The sequence below is a fragment of the Palaemon carinicauda genome, chromosome 30, assembly GCF_036898095.1.
Source record: "Palaemon carinicauda isolate YSFRI2023 chromosome 30, ASM3689809v2, whole genome shotgun sequence".
In the NCBI taxonomy this organism is placed as follows: Eukaryota; Metazoa; Arthropoda; class Malacostraca; order Decapoda; family Palaemonidae; genus Palaemon; species Palaemon carinicauda.
This window is the reverse complement of record NC_090754.1, coordinates 63120124-63143035: the sequence shown is the minus strand read 5'-3', so window position 1 is coordinate 63143035 and position 22912 is coordinate 63120124. Positions and strand designations below refer to the sequence as shown.

At 41.4% G+C, this 22912-nt stretch overlaps 1 protein-coding gene across 2 annotated transcripts in view; it reads left to right on the top strand.

The window, feature by feature from the left end:
- The window catches only part of LOC137623219 (transferrin-like), a 155818-nt gene that overhangs the window by 66065 nt on the left and 66841 nt on the right, over positions 1-22912 (top strand). For both annotated transcript variants that reach the window (XM_068353939.1, XM_068353937.1), the window contains exons 7-8: positions 13821-13942; positions 14178-14353. In XM_068353939.1, coding sequence (XP_068210040.1) covers positions 13821-13942; positions 14178-14353 — 298 coding nt within the window. The remainder of the gene's footprint in view (positions 1-13820; positions 13943-14177; positions 14354-22912) is intronic.

The window sequence follows — 22912 nt, the reverse complement described above, 5'->3', positions numbered from 1 at the left end:
AATTGTCCTGGGAGATCTGACTGTAAAGGATGGTCAGAGTTATGAAAAATCTTGTGCAACATGCATAATGAACTAATTGAACGACGGTGCCAGAGATTAATATCTAGATCAGGAATAAGAAATTTTTCTGGGCTCCGACCCGTGTCGGCCAGTGAAATGCTCCTTTAGCACCATTTCTAAGGTATATAACTTCTATATATTACCAGAGAAAAAATTGCATGGGAATGCCAGGTTGAACCCAGCTCGCTCACCTGTATAAGGTGTCGATATAATACTGGGGCGCGATAAATCACAACCAGAGGCCTCGCACCATTTAGATGTCTCCTGTTAAAATCCCCGAACAGCGAGGCGCCGTTCAACCTCGTACTACTACTAACCAACCCACGCCAGTGACGTCACTCCTTTTTTAGCACGCAGTTTGATAACAATACTTTGTGTGGTGTATAAATTTCGCTGTTTTTCTCTGGATTTACCTCAAGATGGCCAACACGGGTCTCTCGCCCAGAAATAGATTTTTCCTTCATCAAAATCCCTTAATAGACCGTAAATTTCTGTCCAACATATTAAGATGAGAATCAGCAGCTGAAGACCAGACAGGAGAACAATACTCAAAACAAGGTAGCATGAGAGAAATAAAACACTTCTTCAGAGTAGATTGATCACCGAAAATCTTGAAAGACTTTCTCAATAAGCCTATTCTTTGTGCAATTGAAGAAGACCCAGACCGTATGTTTCTCAAAAGTAAATTTGCTGTCGAGAATCACACCTAAAATTTTGAGTCATACAAATTTAAAGAAACATTATCAATACTGAGATCCGGATGTTGAGGAGCCACCGTCCTTGACCTACTTACAATCATACTTTGAGTTTTTGTTAGGATTCAACTTCATACCCAATAATTTGCACCATGCACTAATTTTAGCTAAATCTCTATTAAGGGATTCACCAGCCCCAGATCTACTTTCAGGGGATGGAATTGATGCAAAGAGAGTAGCATCATCTGCATATGCAACATGGTTGTTTTCTAGGCCAAAACACATGCCATGTGTATATAGTATGAAAAGTAATGGGCCAAGAACACTACCCTGTGGAACACTGGATATCACATTCCTATAATCACTATGGTGCCCATCAACAACAACTCTTTGAGATCTATTACTTTAAAAATCAATAATAATGCTAAGAAACAACCCATCTACTCCCAACTGTTTCAGTTTGAAAACAAGGGCCTCATGATTAACACAGTCAACGGCAGCACTGAAATCAAGGCCAGCCATACGAACTTCCTGACCACAATCAAGGGATTTCTGTACAGCATTGGAGATTGTAAGAAGGGCATCACATGCTCCAAGGCCTTTACGAAAACCAAATTGCAAACTAGTGAGTAGATGATTACCTTCAGCAAACCTATTAAGACGTTTTGCCAGAAGACGTTCTAAAACTTTGGATAATAGGGGAGTTATGGAAATTGGGCAGTAATCAGTGGGACTTGAGCTACTACAAACACATTTACATAGAGGAGTAACATTACCAATTCTCCAACAAGTGCTGAAAGCTCCTCTTATGGCTAGCTTGCCAAAATAACAGATAACTTTGGAGCTAAGAAATCTGCTGTCTTTATAAAAAACAAAGGAAAAATACCATTTGGATCTACACCTCCATAAGCATCAAGGTCCACCAACAGAGCTTTAATCTCTCGAGATCGAAAAGCTAAACTAGAATCTCAGGAGATCGAAAAGCTAAACTAGTTAGTTTAACCTCAGGAAAACAGGAATGAGGAAGTTCAAGTTTTTCATTACTCTGTTTACTGTCAAAAACATCAGCCAAAAGGGTTGCCTTTTCCTTTGGACAGTGAGTGACTGAGCCATCTGGTTTAAGTAAAGGAGTAACTGTTGCATCTACACCAAAGAGTGCAGATTTAAGGGTAGACCACCATTTATGTTCCTGAGTTGTACCAGAAAGTGTTTCTTTTATGGTTAAATTGTACTCCTTTTCAGTTGAGGCATAAACTCTCTGAGCAAAAGCTCGAAGCTGAGTATAGTTGTTCCAGGTCAAATCTGATCTGTTACCCTTCCAAAGGCGATAGACCTCCTGCTTCTCCAAATAAGCACGTCTACAATCATCATTGAACCACGGTTTGTCCTTCACTTGGTACCTTAGCACACAAGAAGGGATACGCCTATCAATTATGTTGACTAGTTTCTCATTCAAGGAGACAACAGGATCTACACTATTATATAATTGTGACCAATTCAAGCACAAAAGATCATGCAAAATCCCATTCCAGTCTGCTTGGGATTTCATATAAATTTTACAAGAATATGATATATCAGGGACAGGCTGCTCAGTCTTCACTAATAATGAAATCAAGGCATGATCAGATGTCCCGACTGGAGAACCAACCTTACTTGTTATAACGCCAGGGGAGTAAGTGTATACGAGGTCCAAGCAATTACCAGACCTGTGAGTAGCTTCATTTATGATTTGCTCACAGCCTGATTCAGAGGCAAAGTCTAAAGCTCTTAAGCCATGGCGATCGGTAGGACAGATAGAACTTAATCACTCCCTATGGTGAGCATTAAAATCACAAACAAAGACAAAAGAAGCCTTTCTATCATCTTCTTGTATCTTAGCCATAATGGTAAGAAGACAATCGAAGATAGAATCATCCATGTCTGGATTCCGGTAGATCGAACACAAATAAAAGTTGTTATGCCTGCCACAAACTTTTATTACCTGAATCTCATGATATCCACATTGATAGCAGGACTTATGAGAAGCAGGGTACTCGGGCCTAATATACACCGCCATTCCCCTGGCTCTAGGAATGGCATCACGTTTCAGCATTATTGGCTTCTTAAAACCAGTTATAAGGAGGTCAGATGAGTGCCTCATATTAGAAACCAAAGTTTCTGAGCACAAAAGAATATCATACTGTCTGGACGCAACTGTAAGGTCTTGGATATTTGCATGAAGACTACGAATATTGCAATACAGAAGACGACATTGACGAAATCTAGGACGTACTGGTCCCGGATTTCGCTCAATGTCTCCAGACAGCATAAGAATTAATAAAAATAAAAAAGAGACATCATACTTGAAAATTAGATTAACAAGAATTATAACAAAAACAATATGTACAGAATTATAAATAAAGTGATTGATGATACCCATAGACTATAGTAAAAAGTCGGAAAAACTGGTCAACATGGAGGAGCCGATACACCTCCAGGATAGCCACTTCAACTAAATGGAAGACAGTAAGGATGCTTTTGAGAAGAAAAAAAGTCAGAAAAAGGAAAAGACAACCTCTTGATAAACCACCAGGCATCCATGGCCCTTCTATTAAGCCTGCCCAACACACCATCTCAAAAAAATAATACATGACAATACTGAAATTACCAAACAATTCTTCTTTGCTCAAGGGATTAACTACTGCACTGTAATTGTTCAGTGGTTGCTTTCCTCTTGGTAAGGGTAGAAGAGACTCTTTAACAATGGTAACCAGTTCTTCTAGATGGACACTTCAAAATCAGACCATTGTTGTCTATTCTTGAGTAGTACCATAGCCTCTGTACCGTAGTCTTCCACTGTCTTCGGGAAGAATTTTCTTGTTTGAGGGTACACTTGGCCACACTTCTATCTATTTCTCTTCCTCGTGTTCTTTTGAAGTTTTATAGTTTATATATGAAAGATTTATTTTAATGTTGTTACTGTTCTTAAAATATTTTATTTCAATTGTTCATTATCTTTTAGTTTATTTCCTTTTTCCTTTTCTCACTTGGCTATTTTTTCCCTATTGGAGTCCTTGAGCTTATAACATCCTCTTCTTCAAACTAGGATTGAAGCTTAGCTAGTAATAATAATAGAAAGTGTGATTTTATGTCCTATAATAGATTGACTTTTGTAAAGCATTAGCATAAGTAAGGGAATTCGATGCTTACATATAGTACACTACTGTATATAGGTGTGGTCAGGCTTGCATCAAAACTAGTTACATGTCATATAAACGAACCTCCGATGTAACCTGAGAGCCTACTGTATGCAGCTTTAATTGTGACCTGTCAAATTTTTTTTTATTAATAGGAGATATTTGATTGCAATAATTTAAGGTATGCAATTTATTTTTTAATGACTACTCTATGATAATTTGTACTCTACCCATGGAATTTTTGTATAGTAAGTCAACTTTTTCTCATTATAATAAACAAAGTTTTCAATGATACAGTACTGGATCTCAGAGTATTAAAACTACTGTATCTAATATTATTGTCTATGATTTAATCAAATCTAGATGAATTTAATCCTTTAAAATATCATAACCTTACAAACTGCCGCATCATTATTAATAGATAAAAATAATTTCCAAGTATCATGATGTACAGTACTGTCTTTAAAATTTGCACTTGCTATATCTTTGATATGCTTTTAATAAAAAAAGATATCAATACTGTAAGTCACAGTGTTTAGTTAGAAAAATCAAAAACACGTGAAGTCAGTACTCAAACCAGTTTCAATAACAAATTCATGAAAAAAAGTTTGTCGGAAGAAAATTGATTTTAATGAAGCAATAGGTCAACAAAATTGATTTTTTGGGCTCAGGCCATGTCGTCCTGATGGAAGTTCCTTTAAGAGTAGCTTCCTAGGGTATATTTGACTACGGTGATATTCCCAGAGAATTTTACCTTAAGGTTTCCAGAATTTTAACTCCTGGCGCGAATATCCCTAACTTTTCCTTTAAGGGATATCGCATAATATCAGAGGACGTATTCTTGACACGCCACATAGCTATCTTCACCCCGAATAGCGTTTTCGCTTCGAGGGGGAAAAGTGGTAAGAAAACGTAGGGGAGCCGTTAATAAGGTACCTCTCCTCCATTACTGTTTTGAGTATCTAGATGACGGCCTCATCGCCGCCATGTTTATTCCTTTTCTCGTAGCATCATTGCTCGGTGATTTTCCTGCGCGCTCTCGCTATTTTGGCATATATTTGGATATTTCATGCTTTCTCCAGCCTCTGGAAACTTGAGTATTGATCTTTACATTGTATAAATGTAAGCTCTTGCCTTGTTTTATTATGAATTAAAGTTAAATTAACGTTTGCAAGAGCTGTTGCCTAAGCCGGAGGCGTCATGGGCGCTGTCGTTCGTAATGCACGAGTCATTTAGTTAGCCAGAACGACCTTCCCGGTTTTAATAGCTTTAATATCTTAGCTATTTATCCTTCATTGCTAGGAATTCTTTATATTATGCCGATAGTATTCGTATTAGTTTCGGCGATTTAGTTAACCGAACCTTGTTTACGCTAGGCTTCCTAGCCTAGGCGTTCAGCTTACAGTACTCTCATGCATGATATAATAAACTTTCCTAGTGTTGTAATTTTAATGAAGCTTTAGGCAAATTTTATATAAAGATATATTGTTTGCATAATATTTTCCTCTAACAAAATGGTATACGAGAGAGTTTCGGTGATTTAGTTAATCGATTCTCTCTGCCACTAGGCTACTAGCCTAGTGGCTTTAGTATACTTTCATACATGTTCCCCGATTGCCCTCTTGTATCGTTTTTATTAATTCAGGTGGAGATAGATATCTCCTAGATAAGTTATAAGGCGATACTAGTCTCCTAAGGAGATTTATGGGCAGTCTCTCCTTCCCTCTGAGTTAGCCTAGGCTATAACCCTAGTCAGTCGTGCTTTAAGTTGTAATTCAGGCAGGACTAGGATAGGGTTTTCTGTCCTTTCCCTGTAACTGTAGAGGCAGGGTTTTGGGTTTATGTCAGACCCTCAGAGTATTTAGTCTGATGCCGGTAGCTGGCTGGCAGGGTGAATAGCATTCCCCTGCTGGACTAAGCTGCCGGCATAGGAGGCTAGACCTCCCTGGACCACACCTGAAGGCTTTATATGATATTAATACCTTCTCCCTGTGGTCTAGTTGACTAGTCCTGGGTCTGCGGACCCTAGGCTGAAGAATAGACATTCTTCTGCCGCCTAGGCGACACCGCACTAGATCTTTGTTTCTCTTTTTGTTTAAGGGTGGTGGCGAGGGTGCTGCCGGCCCCTTTACTGTGTTAGCCGACCCTAGGCTCGAGAATAGAATTCATCTACCACCTGGGATGGCTTTAATACGAGAACAGAGTTTCTTTAGGTGAGGTAGGACCGGCAACCCTGCCAGCTCCTCCCACACCCTATAGGACCCTCACCCCTGCCAGCTCCTCCCACACCCTATAGGACCCTCACCCCTGCCAGCTCCTCCCACACCCTATAGGACCCTCACCCCTGCCAGCTCCTCCCACACCCTATAGGACCCTCACCCCTGCCAGCTCCTCCTACACCCTATAGGACCCTCACCCCTCCCCATTCTGTCCTTTAGTGATGGCCTAGCCATCACAAACTCTTGGCCATCGTCCTACAATTGACCCGATTGCTGGCAGGTTGTGGGGCTGGCTCGGGCTTCTGTCTGCAGTGGCATAGTCACTCAGCTCTCCCTTACGGACATAGTTGGGCTGGCTGTGCTGGCTGCCGGCAGAAGATCCCTTTACTGTAGTGTTCTTCAGTCCTCTCTTGGACTGCCATTCATAAACTGTGGCCGGCAGAGACCGGCAATAGTTTTGGATGGTTGGAAGCCTGAATGATACATTCTCCCCTTCCATTTGAACCCTCATTCTGGAAGAAGGTAGTAAGGCAGAGCTCTTGCACCATCCTTCAATCCATGCTTTCTCTCTCTCTCTTTTCTAGTACCACGGGCTTCTAACCTGCCGCGGCAACCGGCAAGTTGCCGACATCCGGGAGGTTGCCGACCGCCGTGTATATATATCTAATTCTCCGGCCGGCATAGTTTGCTGACAGCCAGCGATCCACCGGCTGTCTTCCGGCAGCTGGCGAACTGCCGGCCACTACCACAGCCGACAATGCATCGACTGAACTGTACCCTGGTGCTAGCCTTTCCGGCATATGCCTGCTGGAACTACAGTATATGACTATACAGTAGCCAGTATATTTGTAATATAGATCATACTGCAAACAGAAAACTACAGTACTGTATATATTATACAGTAGCCAAAAATTTTCCAACATACCCTGTGTTGTCATGCACAGCCTATTGTTGAGACCATATAATATTAAGAAAGTTCTTTCTATACACTAATTAGTGATCACTGATAACAATCCCCAATCTTAAACCGTCTGGAAGCTAGTATTAAGTTACACTTACCTATCATCACAGGATAGAAATCTTCCGATGGGTTTTCCAAAATAGAATGACCCATGGTTTTAATTTTGAGGGAGGTCACAGCAATTAGCTGGGCAGGAAACACATGTATGTGTCTTCCCTATTTCATTTTTAGCTTATCTATCCTAAGCTACATGCAAAAAGACAAAATATTCATTATAATATTTGTATACTTTATCCAGTGAGATGAATCACCGTATACTCATTTTATTTTCCTCTCTTTACAGGAGGACCAACCCAAGTGTAAGAGCGTCTTCTGCAACGTGCGGAGTAAGAACTTCTGCGGCCATGAGGTGTGCAGGACGCACTCACACTGTTCCATCACCAAGGAAACTCTGAAATATTGGAAGCCCCTGGTATGTAACATCTGTAAAACCTTGGTTACTGAGGCTTTCGATGACCCCCAGTCAGCGGAGTCAAGGGATGCAGCAAGGGAGAAGCTGGGTAAATGGGTCTGCGGTTTTCAAAAGAGCACCACGGGGCCTCACCTTCCAAATAAGAAGATGCGGGCCTGTCTTTTCCTTAGGGCATCTAAAGATGCTGTTATACCACAGCCTCACCCAGAGATCCCTTGCATTCAAATACTGGTTGAGTCGGATGTCTCAGATGCGATGAAGGACATCCAACTTGACGACAGGATGTCAGAAGTGTCAGAAGACACTGAAAAGGACCTTCTTGCAGGAGGTCAGGAAGAGGAGTTGACTATGGCTTATGATACTGAGGAGGAAGAAGTCGAATCGGTTTCGGTTTCATCGGTTCCTGCCCCAGAACCAGTTCCCTCGACATTGTCTGCTCCCCCATCTGACGACATAGGGAAGACTCTGTCTTCCATTATGACGTTGGTACAGCAGATACAGAAGCAGAATGCTGAAAATGAAGCTGCGTTAAGGTTGGAAATACGCCAACTTGCAGGAGACTCAACGTGAAGAAACTTCCTTCATGTTCGGATGTGAATCAGTGGAGGCATGCAGAGTACATACCCATGACAACCGGGAAGATTTATATTTCCGAGAAGCTGGGATCAGTCCCCATTGAAGATGTGGAATTCTGGCCCAGTTGGGAGGCTTATCCAGACTGCTTCGACCATCTGAAGGCAGAGCCAGCATCAAAGGAAGAGATGGAGCCAAAAGAGGTCTTAGTTTTTTACCATGCCAAAGCACAGGCTTTGTTGACAAGTACCTTGAAGGAGAGGGCCTTCACTAATTCAAAAGTGCCGGCTCTGAGTGAAAAATATCCTTCCTTTGTTGCTTCATCTACCCGGGCCTTCCCCTTTATGGAGAAAGGGTACAAGGCAGCATTAAAGGCAATAGAAGCAGGGAAACTTTGCCCTACACTCGACGAGTGTAAACCGTTATTCCTAGCTTTGCTTATGGACCAGAAGGACTGGAAGGACATACATCTTACCTTCTCAGTCGGGAAGTTGGAGGCAGATATTGCTGGACGCCAGTTCGGCGAGGACCTCCCCAAGTTGTCCGAGTTTCTCTTGTGCAGGGAGCAGGAAACTAAAGAAAGGCTTGTCGCCTCTATGTCCCTCCAGACTATCTTGGAGACAATGGCAAGCGATCATCAGAACCCAGATATGTTTATGGTTGTGGCCAAAACACATCAGGCAACTGTGACGAAAGACCTGTATGGCTTCATTAAAGCCAGAAGGGCTTGTAGGGAGTTCGTGTTCGCTTTGGCTGCGGTGGGACAAGAACCTAGGAAGCTAATATCGTCCATCGTCCAGTATCTGGAGAAAGGACCTCTTCCTGAGCGAAGTGGTCAAGGAAGTAGTCGACAAGGCCGCCACAGAGAATAGGAACCTTCTCCAGAAGTGGGGCTTGTCACTAGAGAGGAAGTCTTCCCCGGATGAGGGTCCCCAACCAAAACGGAAGACAAAGAGGCCAAGGGTGCCCTCTTGCCCTGCCAGACATCAAAGACAACAAAAACTTCCCGCGACCGCGGTGCCCCAGGTGGTAGCACAACCTCCAACTACCTACCAGTTGGTACCCCAGCAAGTGGTGACACAGTCACCAGCCTTTACTCCAGCCTTTGAGAGGCAGTCTACTACCTTTCGGCTGAAAGCTAGAGGAACATTTAGAGGTTCCTCTAGAAGCCCCTCAAGGGGCAGAGGCAATAGAGGAGGACGCAGTCAAGGAGGCAAGTCCTCTGGTCAACAGCAAAAATGAGATGCTTCCGGTAGGAGGAAAACTGTACCCGCTTCGGGATCGCTGGACCTTCGATTTCTGGGCCCACAGCCTAATCAAGAACGGACTGTGTTGGAGCTGGAACATAGCTCTACCATCATTCCCTCAATTCTTCCAACACTCCACCCCCATTCTCGAAGAATATATCCGAGAACTCTTGAGCAAAAGAGTAATAAAGAGGGCAAAGTCCATCAAATTCCAAGGAAGGCTGTTTTGTGTTCCCAAGAAGGACTCGGACAAACTCGGAGTCATTCTGGACTTGTCGCCACTCAAGTTCATAGTAAACTACAAGTTCAGGATGTTAACCCTTCAACACATAAGGACCCTGTTGCCCAAAAACGCATACAAAGTCTCCATAGACATGGCAGATGCCTATTGGCTTATTCCAATCAATCGCTAAATTTCCTCCTACTTAGGATTCAGACTACAGAAGAAACTATAAGTCTTCAGAGCCATGCCCTTCGGGCTAAACATAGCCACAAGGATCTTCACGAAGCTTGCAAACGCAGTCGTTAATCAACTACGCCTAAAAGGTGTTCAGGTAGTGGCCTACCTGGACGATTGGCTGTTGTGGGCAGCATATGAGACGGAATGCATGCAAGCCTCCAAGAAAGTGATCTAGTTCCTGGAACATCTGGGATTCAAGATCAACGTCAAAAAGTCTCGATTAACTCCAGCTCAAAAGTTTCAATGGCTTGGAATACACTGAAACTTACAGTCACACCACCTCTCCATTCCATCAAAGAAGAGGATAGAGATAGCGGGATCTGTCAAGAGACTTCTGAAATCCGGTCGGATATCAAGACGCCAACAGGAGAGAGTGCTGGGCTCCTTTCAGTTTTCATCAGTGACAGACCCAGTGCTAAGAGCACAATTAAAGGATGCAACAGGAGTCTGGAGAAGATACGCATCAAACGCTTGAAGAGATCTAAGAAGATCAATACCGACTCATCTACGATCACTTCCCAAGCCGTGGTCGGAGGCCAAGCACCTGAGGAAATCGGTGCTCTAACAACCACCTCCACCTTCAGTCATCATCCACACAGACACATCAAAGGAAGGATGGGAGGTCACTCTCACCTACTGAAAGTCCAAGGGACTTGGTCCTCTCTATTCAAGACCTTCCACATCAATATTCTGGAAGCCATGGCAGTTTTCCTTACACTGAAGAAATTGGCTCCTCACTGCTCGACCCACATAAGACTGGTTCTAGACAGCGAGGTGATAATGAGATGTCTGAATCGACAAGGCTTGAGATCGCCCCAAATCATCCAATGGATGTTGGCCATCTTTTGTTTGGCGGAAAAGAGGAGATGGCACTTATCAGCAGTTCGCCTCCAAGGGTTCCACAATGTGACGGCAGACGCTCTATCCAGGTTCGCGCCGATAGAGTCAGTGGTCCCTAGACGCAGGATCATTCTCTTTCATCTTACGTCAAGTCCCAGAACTGGAGATTGACCTCTTCGCGACGAGCGACAACAAGAAACTACCTTGTTACGTGGCCCCATATGAGGACCCTCTAGCGGAAGCAGTGGACACGATGTCCCTTGATTGGAACGGATGGTCCAGGATTTACCTGTTCCCTCCACCCAATCTTCTGTTGAAAGTCCTCAACAAGCTGAGATCCTTTTAGGGAACAGCGGCTATAGTGGCTCACAAGTGGCCGAACAGCACCTGGCTCCCTCTAGTATTGGAACTACGGCTGAGACTGGTCCCGTTGCCGGATCCAGTTCTGACACAACAAGTGCAGAAGTCGACTGTCTTCGATTCATCACAGAAAACCCGAAACCTTCATCTCATGATTTTCTCTCCGTAGCAGTTAAGAAAAGATTTGGGATTTCGAGAGACAGTATAAACTTCCTAGAAGAATATAAGTCTAAATCTACCAGAAGACAATATGAGTCATCTTGGAAGAAATGGGTTGCATTTGTCAAGACAAAGAAACCAAAAGAAATCTCAACAGATTTTTGTTTATCTTTCTTTATTCATCTTCATGAACAAGGTTTAGCAGCCATCACGATATCAATGTGTAAATCTGCCTTGACTAGACCCTTACTGTACGCCTTCCAGGTAGACTTCTCTAACGAAATCTTTAACAAGATTCCTAAGGCCTGTGCTAGACTTAAGCCTGCATCATCTCCGAGGCCGATCTCAAGGTCCTTGGATAAAGTTCTTCACTTTTCATCAACATTGAATAATGAGAACTGCTCTGAAAGATTTGACACAAAAAGTTATATTCCTATTTGCACTAGCCTCACGGGCCAGAGTTAGTGAAATAGTGGCCCTTTCTAGAGATGAGGGCCATATTCAGTTCACAGAAAGGGGAGAACTGAATCTTTTTCCTTACCCTACGTTTCTCGCTAAGAACGAGCTACCCACCAAAAGGTGGGGTCCCTGGAGAATCTGCCTGCTGAAGGAAGATGTCTCTCTATGCCCAGTGGAGTGCCTAAAGGTCTATCTTCAAAGAATTTCAGATTTTGGGGAAGGACAGCTCTTTAAAGGAGAAACATCAGGCTCAAATTTGTCTCTAAAACAATTAAGGGCGAAGATCACCTACTTCATTCGCAAAGCGGATCCGGACAGTACACCCGCAGGTCACGGTCCGAGAAAAATTGCTTCACCTCTTAACTTTTTCCAATATATGGATTTCGAACGTCTTCGCTCGCATACTGGATGGAAGTCATCCAGAGTGTTTTTCAAACATTATGCGAAGCAAGTACAAGAGATCAAGAGGTTTGTGGTGGTGGCAGGTAGTGTACTAAAACCTGTCGCTTAATGCTGCGAGGAACAGTGAATCAATTGGGACTGTTATGCGCAGGGTGTGCGTGTTGACTCCTTACGGTACAACATGTTAAATAAAGTGTCACCATGGTGACATTATGGACTGTTCCAAATAAAACAGGTGAATGAAGCATAAAGAATAACATGTGTGCCGTGTGTCCTTTACACAAGTGTGAACAGACAGTAATGACAGAAATTTAGAATAGAAAATTTTCTGAATTTTCATTTTAGTGGTATTATAGTGGTTTCTTTCTAGATGAAACTAGTATTTCTGACATTACCAGTATATTTATGCTTAAATTACTTCACAAACATTTTATATTTTTAAAATGCAGACCGATTTACATATTTTATCGATTGTCAATAAAAAACTAATTGAAATTTGCGTCTTATTTGCCCCAAATTCAGATAAATAAAGATGTGTTAGAGCATTTATTTATGATCACCCTTTTGTTTGCATGTTAATAGAAGAACAACTGTAGAAATTTGTTCCTACAGGAAAACAAACCTTTATGTGTGTACATACCTAGTTTCTACACAAATAGATACTTGTCTGTCTTTGCATACGACTGACTCAGGATGCTTTAGATGTGAAGCTGACTTATACAAACAATTGTTTCTACATCGATACAAACCTGTCTGTCTTTGCATACAGTTATCTCTGTAAGCCCAGGGGAGGTGTCAGTTGCTCATACATCCATTTGTTCATTTTCAAATACAAACTCTAATTGGGAAGGTATACGATGAGGCTGGTATACCTGTTTGATTACGAGGCTATTCATATGAAATATGCAATCCTCGAGACTTTTTCCAGAGTCTGGCATGACTCTTAGAAGAAATGATGTATAACGGTAACATTATATGTCTCTAGGTTTGAGTGACTAAGGAAATTCTGTCTTGAGGTTAAGGCACAAATAAAAAATCCACAGATACATTAATGCTCTGGTAAACTTCCATCACGACGTCATGGCCTGAGCCCAAAAAACGGATTTTGAGCGAAGCGAAAAATCTATTTTTGGGTGAGATAGCCATGTTGTCCTGGTGGACCCGCCCTCCTTTTTATTAAAAAAAAAAAAAAAGGCCTGAAAGGATCCCTCCCGAAAGTACTGTATCTGTAGCACCTCGCAATGCTACAAGGAATAAACATGGCGGCGATGATGACGTCATCTAGATATTCAAAACTGTAATGGAGGAGGGGTACCTTATTAACGGCTCCCCTTCGTTTTCTTGCCACTTTTCCCTCTCGAAGCGTAAACGCTATTCGGGGTGAAGGTAGCTATATGGTGTGTCAGGAATACGTCCTCTGATATTATGCGATATCCCTAAAAGGAAAAGTTAGGGATATTCGCGCCAGGAGTTAGAATTCTGGAAACCTTAAGGTAAAATTCTCTGGGAAAATCACTGTAGTCAAATATACCCTAGGAAGCTACTCTTAAAGGAACTTCCATCAGGACGACATGGCTATCTCACCCAAAAATAGATTTTTCGCGAAAATCCGTTATGTAAGAACATAATTATTTGTATTGGTGCTAGGATCAGGGAGGCCATTAAGCCTCTACAAACAAAAAGCTTTAAAATTATTTTACTTTAATGTAATCTTTAACCAGTGTGTTTAATGTCCAGGTCAATCAGTCTGATTACGGAGTACTCTGCCCAGATGGTCGAATTTTAGATCTCGATGACTCCCAGCCTTGTTTTTGGGCTGCTAGACCATGGAATGCGTGGATTGGGCGAACGGAAGATGGGTGAGTAGTTAGACATTCTTTGGATGGAAAGATCTTATTCTCAACCATATAAATTACAGTGGCACTGCTTGAATTAAACTAAACTTGTGAATGTAAAGAAACAAAAACTTCGTTTAATTTTTGTATCTTTATCATGAATGAACATCAAGTTCTTAATCTAAGTATATGTGAATGTCTGGTGGAAAAATTACGTTTCATTTGTAACTTTATTTATATTTACTTTTTATACGAATAGGAATAAAGAACACCTAGTCACTGTTCTCAAAAAGGCTATGGAAAGTGCAAAGATTCAAGACGAAGCAGGAAAAGAATCTCTGAAGCCTTGGGCAAAAACAGCACTAGGAATAGATACTCTTTCAATAATCCATGCTGTCTCGCCATCTATGACTCCCATGGAGTTTTTGAATAAAAGTAAGTGAATTGGAAAGTTTTATTCCTTCTGAGCATATTGCATTGAATAATTAAGTAGTGTAAATAGTAGCCAACTGGAAACTAGGGCTATAAGTTAGGGAGCTGTATTATTATTTATAGAAAAGGATTTGATCACTTGTATTTATGTATCATCTTTTATATAACACCTGAAAAAATGATGTTTTACATGTCATAGTTCATCTATTAAGAATATTTATTCCTGCGCGGATACAAATTTTTGAGTCCTTTATATAGGGTCTGCTAATCAGTAGGTTGGCCAGGGCACCAGCCACCTGTTGAGATACTATCACTAGAGAGGTATTGGATCCTTTGACTGGCCAGACAGTAATGCATTGGATCCCTCTCTCTAGTCACGGCTTATTTTTTCTTTGCCTACACTTAGTCTGGCCTATTCTTTATCTTTACATATTCTCGTCTTTCCTCATATATCTGACAACAATGAGATACTTAACACTTCTTCACCCAAGGGGTTAACTACTGTACTGTAATTGTTCAGTGTACTTTCCTCTTGGTAAGGGTAGAAGAGACTCTTTAGCTATGGTAAGCAGCTCTTCTAGGAGAAGGACACTCCAAAATTAAACCATTGTTCTCTAGTCTTGGGTAGTGCCATAGCCTCTGTACCATGGTCTTCCACTGTCTTGGGTTAGAGTTCTCTTGCTTGAGGGTACACTCGGGCACACTATTCTATCTTATTATTTTTTTTTCTTCCTCTTGTTTTTTTGAAATGGTGTGTTGGGCAGACTTAATAGAAAGGCCATGGATGCCTGGTGGTTTATCAAGAGGTTGTCTTTTCCTTTTTCTGATTTTTTCTTCTCAAAACCATCCTTACTGTCCTCCCTTCAGTTGAAGTGGCTATCCTGGAGGGTATTTAGCCTTGCATGGTGTATCGGCTCCTCCATGTTGACCAGTTTTTCCGACTTTTTACTATAGTCTATGGGTATCATCAATCACTTTTTTTATTATTCTATACATATTGTTTTTTGTTATAATTCTGGTTAATCTAGTTTTTAAGTATGATGTCTCTTTTTTTTATTTCTATTAATTCTTATGCTGTCTGGAGACATTGAGCGAAATCCGGGACCAGTACGTCCTAGATTTCGTCAATGTCGTCTTCTGTATTGCAATATTCGTAGTCTTCATGCAAATATCCAAGACCTTACAGTTGCGTCCAGACAGTATGATATTCTTTTGTGCTCAGAAACTTTGGTTTCTAATATGAGGCACTCATCTGACCTCCTTATAACTGGTTTTAAGAAGCCAATAATGCTGAAACGTGATGCCATTCCTAGGGCCAGGGGAATGGCGGTGTATATTAGGCCCGAGTACCCTGCTTCTCATAAGTCCTGCTATCAATGTGGATGTCATGAGATTCAGGTAATAAAAGTTTGTGGCAGGCATAACAACTTTTATTTGTGTTCGATCTACCGGAATCCAGACATGGATGATTCTATCTTCGATTGTCTTCTTACCATTATGGCTAAGATACAAGAAGATGATAGAAAGGCTTCTTTTGTCTTTGTTTGTGATTTTAATGCTCACCATAGGGAGTGATTAAGTTCTATCTGTCCTACCGATTGCCATGGCTTAAGAGCTTTAGACTTTGCCTCTGAATCAGGCTGTGAGCAAATCATAAATGAAGCTACTCACAGGTCTGGTAATTGCTTGGACCTCGTATACACTGACTCCCCTGGCGTTATAACTAGTAAGGTTGGTTCTCCAGTCGGGACATCTGATCATGCCTTGATTTCATTATTAGTGAAGACTGAGCAGCCTGTCCCTGATATATCATATTCCTATAAAATTTATATGAAATACCAAGCAGACTGAAATGGGATTTTGCATGATCATTTGTGCTTGAATTAGTCACAATTATATAATAGTGTAGATCCTGTTGTCACTTTGAATGAGAATATAATCAACATAATTGATAGGCGTATCTTTTCTCGTGTGCTAAGGTACCAAATGAAGGACAAACAGTGGTTCAATGATTGTAGACGTGCTTATTTGGAGAAGCAGGAGGTCTATCGCCTTTGGAAGGGTAACAGATCAGATTTGACCTGGAACAACTATACTCTGCTTCGAGCTTTTGCTCAGAGAGTTTATGCCTCAACTGAAAAGGAGTACAATTTAATCATAAAAGAAACCCTCTCTGGTACAACTCAGGAACATAAATGGTGGTCTACCCTTAAATCTGCACTCTTTGGTGTAGATGCAACCGTTCCTCCTTTACTTAAACCAGATGGCTCAGTCACTCACTGTCCAAAGGAAAAGGCAACCCTTTTGGCTGATGTTTTTGACAGTAAACAGAGTAATGAAAAACTTGAACTTCCTCATTCCTGTTTTCCTGAGGCTAAACTAACTCGTTTAGCTTTTCGATCTTGTGAGATTAAAGCTCTGTTGGTGGACCTTGATGCTTATGGAGGTGTAGACCCAAATGGTATTTTTCCTTTGTTTTTTTTATAAAGACAGCAGATTTCTTAGCTCCAAAGTTATCTGTTATTTTGCACAAGTTAGCAAGAAGAGGAGCTTTTAGCACTTGTTGGAGAATTAGTAATGTTACTCCCACTGATTACCGCCCAATTTCCATAACTCCCATATTATCTAAAGTTTTTGAACGTCTTCTGGCAAAACGTCTTAATAGGTTTGCTGAAGGTAATCATCTATTCCCTAGTTTGCAATTTGGTTTTCGTAAAGGCCTTGGAGCATGTGATGCTCTTCTTGCAATCTCCAATGCAGTACAGAAATCCCTTGATTGTGGTCAGGAAGTTCGTATGATTGGCCTTGATTTTAGTGCTGCCTTGCCTTGATTTTAGTGCTGCCTTTGACAGTGTTAATCATGAGGCCCTTGTTTTCAAACTGAAACAGTTGGGAGTGGGTGTGTCAGCTGGGAGTGGGCGTGTCAGTTCTTAGCATTATTATTGATTTTTTAAGTAGTAGATCTCAAAGAGTTGTTGTTGATGGGCACCATAGTGAGTATAGGAATGTGATATCCGGTGTTCCACAGGCCCATTACTTTTCATACTATATACACATGACATGTGGTTTGGCCTAGAAAACAAGCTTGTTGCATATGCAGATGACGCTACTCTCTTTGCATCAATTCCCTCCCCTGAATGTAGATCTGGGTTTGGTGAATCCCTTAATAGAGATTTAGCTAAAATTAGTGCATGGTGCAAATTATGGGGTATGAAGTTGAATCCTAACAAAACTCAAAGTATGATTGTAAGTAGGCTAGGTCAAGGACGGTGGCTCCTCAACATCCGGATCTCAGTATTGATAATGTTTCTTTAAATTTGTATGACTTTCAAAATTTTAGGTGTGATTCTCGACAGCAAATTTACTTTTGAGAAACATATAAGGTCTGTGTCTTCTTCAATTGCACAAAAAATAGGCTTATTGAGAAAGTCTTCCAAGATATTCGGTGATCAATCTATTCTGAAGTGTTTTAATTCTTTTATTCTACCTTGTTTTGAGTATTGTTCTCCTGTCTGGTGTTCAGCTGCTGATTCTCATCTTAATTTGTTGGACAGAAACTTACGGTCTATTAAATTTATTATTCCTGATCTAGATATTAATCTCTGGCACAGTCGTTCAATTAGTTCATTATGCATGTTGCATAAGATTTTTCATAACTCTGACCATCCTTTACATTCAGATCTCCCTGGACAATTCTATCCTGTTCGTAATACTAGGCAGGCAGCTAATTCTAATAGCCAGGCCTCCTTCTCCATCATAAGACTCAATACTACGCAGTACTCTAGAAGTTTTATTCCAGCTGTTACCAAGTTATGGAATGATCTTCCTAATCGGGTTGTTGAATCAGTAGAACTTCAAAAGTTCAAAGTTGGAGCAAATGCTTTTTTGTTGACCAGGCAGACATGAGTCTTTTTATAGTTTATATATGACATATTTGTTTTTGACGTTGTTAATAGTTTATATATGACATATCTTTTGACATTACTTTTTTTAGAATGATTTATTGTTATTTTGTTCTCTTCAGTTATTTATTTCCTTATTTCCTTTCCTCACTGGGCTATTTTTCCCTATTGGAGCCCCTGGGCTTATAGTTTCTTGCTTTTCCAATTAGTGTTGTAGCTTGGATAGTAATAATAATAATAATAATAATCATGTTTTCTATGACTGGCCAATCAAAAATTTGGTTTGATTGCACCATGCTTTGTTGCTGGGCAACCATAGCACATGCGCATTTAGCAAGATGATTTCGCTCCCATCATCCCCCCGCAACATTGCTGGTCACGAATTGAAGAAGTTGTGTTCTCACTTCCTCTCTAGAATTGAGCCTTTTTTTTATTCATCTTGCTTACCTTTTCAGTATTTAATGCTCTTGACTTGTTTTCTTCATTCACAGTCAATTGAGTGACTATTGATTATCTGTAAGTTACGAGTGAGCGCAATCCCCAACACATTCTCACAAACTAGGTTTGCCTTATAACTATGGTGGGCTAAGCTTAGGTCTTCTTTACAGAGTTTGAAAAACTCTTTAGAGGCTTATGATAAGGGTGATCGGACCACATCAGCTGTGTCCACACCCCAAAACGTCCCAAAACTGCACATTCCTTTTAACTTACCCTCTCCTTATTTACCTACTAGAGTAGGGAAGTTGAGTAGGATAATCCTGAAACTACTGCTTCCCATGATTCAGTCAAGATCATCGTTCGCCCAAAAGAAGCTTTGCGCTCCGCCATCTCCGTGCGTGATGACGTCGCCACACGTGCTACCATCTCTGCACGTGATGAAATTTCTACACACACAGGACAATTTGAACTTTAAATCAGCTCCTGATTATCTTCTTTTGCCTAGATCTTCCTCCCCTTCCTATGCATGTGTTAAGTGGAAATCCATATATTTCAGATAATACAAATGAGATCGTTCTACTTTGGGAAGTATCTATAGTTAGAGCTGCAGAAGCCTCTCCGCATCCTCAGCCAGAACATTAGAGTAGAGCCTGCCATTTTCCCCCCCATTCTGAAGCAGCCTCATTGAAAGACCCCTATTACCAGTCTTCAGCTCAAGATAACAAGTAATGAGCAAGGCTCACCTTATGCCCAGGGTTCCTTGGCAGAGATCTCCACATAAAGTGTTCCCAGGATGCATCAGATTAATGACATACCATTTCTTTATTATGAGGGTTGTCAGATTGCTTTGGCTGTGTCCATCTGTCAAGACTTGTCAGTGCTAAGTTGCTCTATGTCTCCTCCTAAGCCTAATAACACTGCAAAGTTGAGTATAACAAATCTCGCTCTACCCAGAATTTTAGCTTATCAAGTCGGCCAGTCTAAACGCGCCGCTGTATCTACGCGTGATGACGTCACTGTCTGCATCTCAGCACAGGAGGTGGTAGAGCTTCACCCCATTACTTAAATGTCCCCTTAGTTTTATAAATTTCTGGCTAGGACACACAATGATATAGCCTCATCTTACATTGATAGAAACCTTTCTCATGATAATGGCAAACCTATTGATAAACGTGATCGGCCACACACTAGCTCTTGATCTTATTTTTATAATGCAAAACTCGTGCGTTCTACATAACACCATTTTAGCTCAGGTAGATAATTCTAGCAGGTACAGAAAACGGATAAGAGACGAGGAAAGTTTTCCCCCTTCCAATGAGTCACTCCCCCATCTGAAACAGATAGTGACTTTCCCTAGATGACGTAGACGAGGCCCGCACCATGGGCGTTCTATGTGGCAAAACCATGCTAACTCACTCTTGCCTCGTAAACCAAACCCTGAGAAACTTCAATTCTTCTGCCTCACACTCAGTTCCTAGAGGCGAACATTCTTTAATGAGAGTGAGCTGCACTCCTCTTGTTGCTTCTCCACCTCTTTTTCTCGTCACAATATAAATGACGTAAGGGAAAGGAATGTCCGAGGAAGAGTTAAGAACTCCGTTACTGTTAAAACGGAACAACCAAATTATGACATCATAATTAATGACTCCGGAGAACCTCTATGCTCGTGTGAGTACTAGCTTTGCTGAGGTCCCGAGGCTAGGCTTAGAAGCCTCGCACTTTATTAGATCATGAGCCTCATCCTTCGTTTGGATGGATTGGACAAGCCTCCTCGTGCGCAAACCACTAATAGATGGTACAATACACTATCGACTCTTATGATCCTACAGTCTCAAGGCCCCTGACACAAGTTTGATGTGGCACTTTCAAACCAGACTAGAGATACGTTAGACTTTCTGAATACATAAATCTCGGCATTAATGGCTCTTACTATTAAATAGGTGCATAACCAAATTTAAGGGTATCTTCAAGGTCAGAAATTGTTTGAGCTACAGTTTTGGGATTCACAGTGTTTAATTGTGTTTATAGTATAAACTATTTCCCCAAATTTTACTGGAATCGAGCGGATAGTTTTTTATAATGAAGTTTTTAAATTTTTTTTGTTTTTTTTTTCAAATCTATCTACTCCCACATTTTTTGAAAAAAATAAATATATCACTATTTATTAGCAAGTATAAGATACTGTATATAGAAGGCAAATAATAAATTTACAAACCATTGAAATGTATTTTTTTAATTTTTCTTAAATTTGTGAATTTTTTTCTTTTAAAATAAAAATTTTACAGTTATACATGAATTGAAATAAAAAACAAAAGCGAGGATGAAATTCAAAAGTTATTGGTTGAAATACACCACAATCAGGTATTATAAAGGTTTTTTGGGCTCAGGCCATGTCGTCCTGATGGAAGGGTTCCATTGGGTAGCCTTCTAAGGGATATTTGCTACAGTGATACTCCCAGAGAATTAAACCGAAGGTCTCCAGGATTCTAACTCCCGACGTGAGTATCCAATAAAGGATATCGCATAATATCGGGACGTATTCTAGATATGACACATGGCAATCTTCACCCCGAATAGATTTAACTAGGCGACGTAAGGGGGAAGAGTGGCAAAAGAAATGGGTGCCGTTCTAGGTACCCGGTGGACCTCCTTCCCTACTACTACCGCGATGCTGTTCCCTTTCTAGTAGCCTGCTGAGCGTGTTGTGCTCCCCGTTAGCCCGGTGTTTTGTTACTAGTTTTGAATTTAATCATGCAATCTCCACATCTTCATCTTCTGGAAAGTTGAGTATTTATTCTTTCCTGTGTATAATTTTAGTCTCCCTTTTCACAGTTAAATTCCATTGATTTAAGTGTGTTTGGGTGAGCGTTGCCGAGACCGGAGGCAGCCATTTTATGACTGCTGCCGCCCGTTACATTCGCATTTTATTTAGTCACAAGGGCGGCACTTCCCAGTTTTAAGCTATAATGTTAGCTAGTTTGGCAAATTATACAAGCTGTGATATTGCATACATGAAAATTATTCCTCTTCCTATTATATGGCTTTACTTATCGTATGCGGCGGGAACCCCGTTGGTACCAAGTACCTTGGCCGGGGCTCTTACCAGAGTTAGGCTACTTTAGCTCGCATATACGTTAGTAAAGTAATTCCTCATGTTTAGCCTCGCCCTATCGTTCCTTCTCGATTCGTATGAGAGTACATTTTCTAGAATCTATAGACAAGTTATGATATTCATTCTCTCTCAGAGAGAGGAGGCTAAACCCTTCCTCCTTCCCTGAGTGTTGCCGCCGTTATAGGCGGCAGCCACTGTCTCTCTTCATCGCCGTCGAGTAGAACAAAGTTCTTACTGCCTTCGGCTTTGATTTAGTGACTAACTCAGGGTGCCCTTGTCTTGCCGTCGACGATATTGTCAGCACAGGAAGCTCTGCTTCCTCAGTTCATTGTTGAGGGAGGTGGCATACCTGCCGCCACCTCTGATATCATTGAACTATAAGACCCTCAACCCTTCCCCCTCTGTCCTTTAGTGACGTCATGCCGTCACAAGATTCTTTCACCTGGCTTGCTAGGGTGACTTTGTTACTGGCTGGTACCCTGCCGGTAGCAGTTGGTTCAGCCTTCTCTGCCACCTTCCCCCTTACTCCCTTCCTTCACAGGAAGTGAATAATATTGGAGGGAAGATTGAGAAGGCTCCTGACGGCTGCCGGTCGGAAACCTAACATACTTTGGAAAGTCCTCAGCTCTTCCTTGAGCTGCCATCCACATTCATTGCCGGTGACAGGCTTTTAGTGGATGGGTGGAAGTCAAAATCTGATAGATTGTTTCCCCTTCCATTGGAATTTTCATTCCTGCAAGGAGACAGTAGGCAGTCTGATAGTCCTCCTACACTTCCAACCGTTATGTTTATTCATAATAGTAGGAAACTCTCCTTCCTTAACCTTTCTCTCTCTCTATCAGTTAGTACCGCCAGGTACTAACCTAACACCGGCAATGCTGCCGGCAAACTACTGTATACAACTATGCAGCATTACCATACAAGGGACTGTGTTGGTTCGTGCATCACACACCCCTAACCTAATGTAGGAACCCTTGTATGCTTCCTATTCCCCTTACCTACGGGTAATTCCCTCTGGGTAGCCTTGCTTCTCCCTTATTCTATATCGGGGATAATCTTGACTTCACCCAGAGTATTTATCGCTATTCTCAGCCTACCCTAAGGGAATGA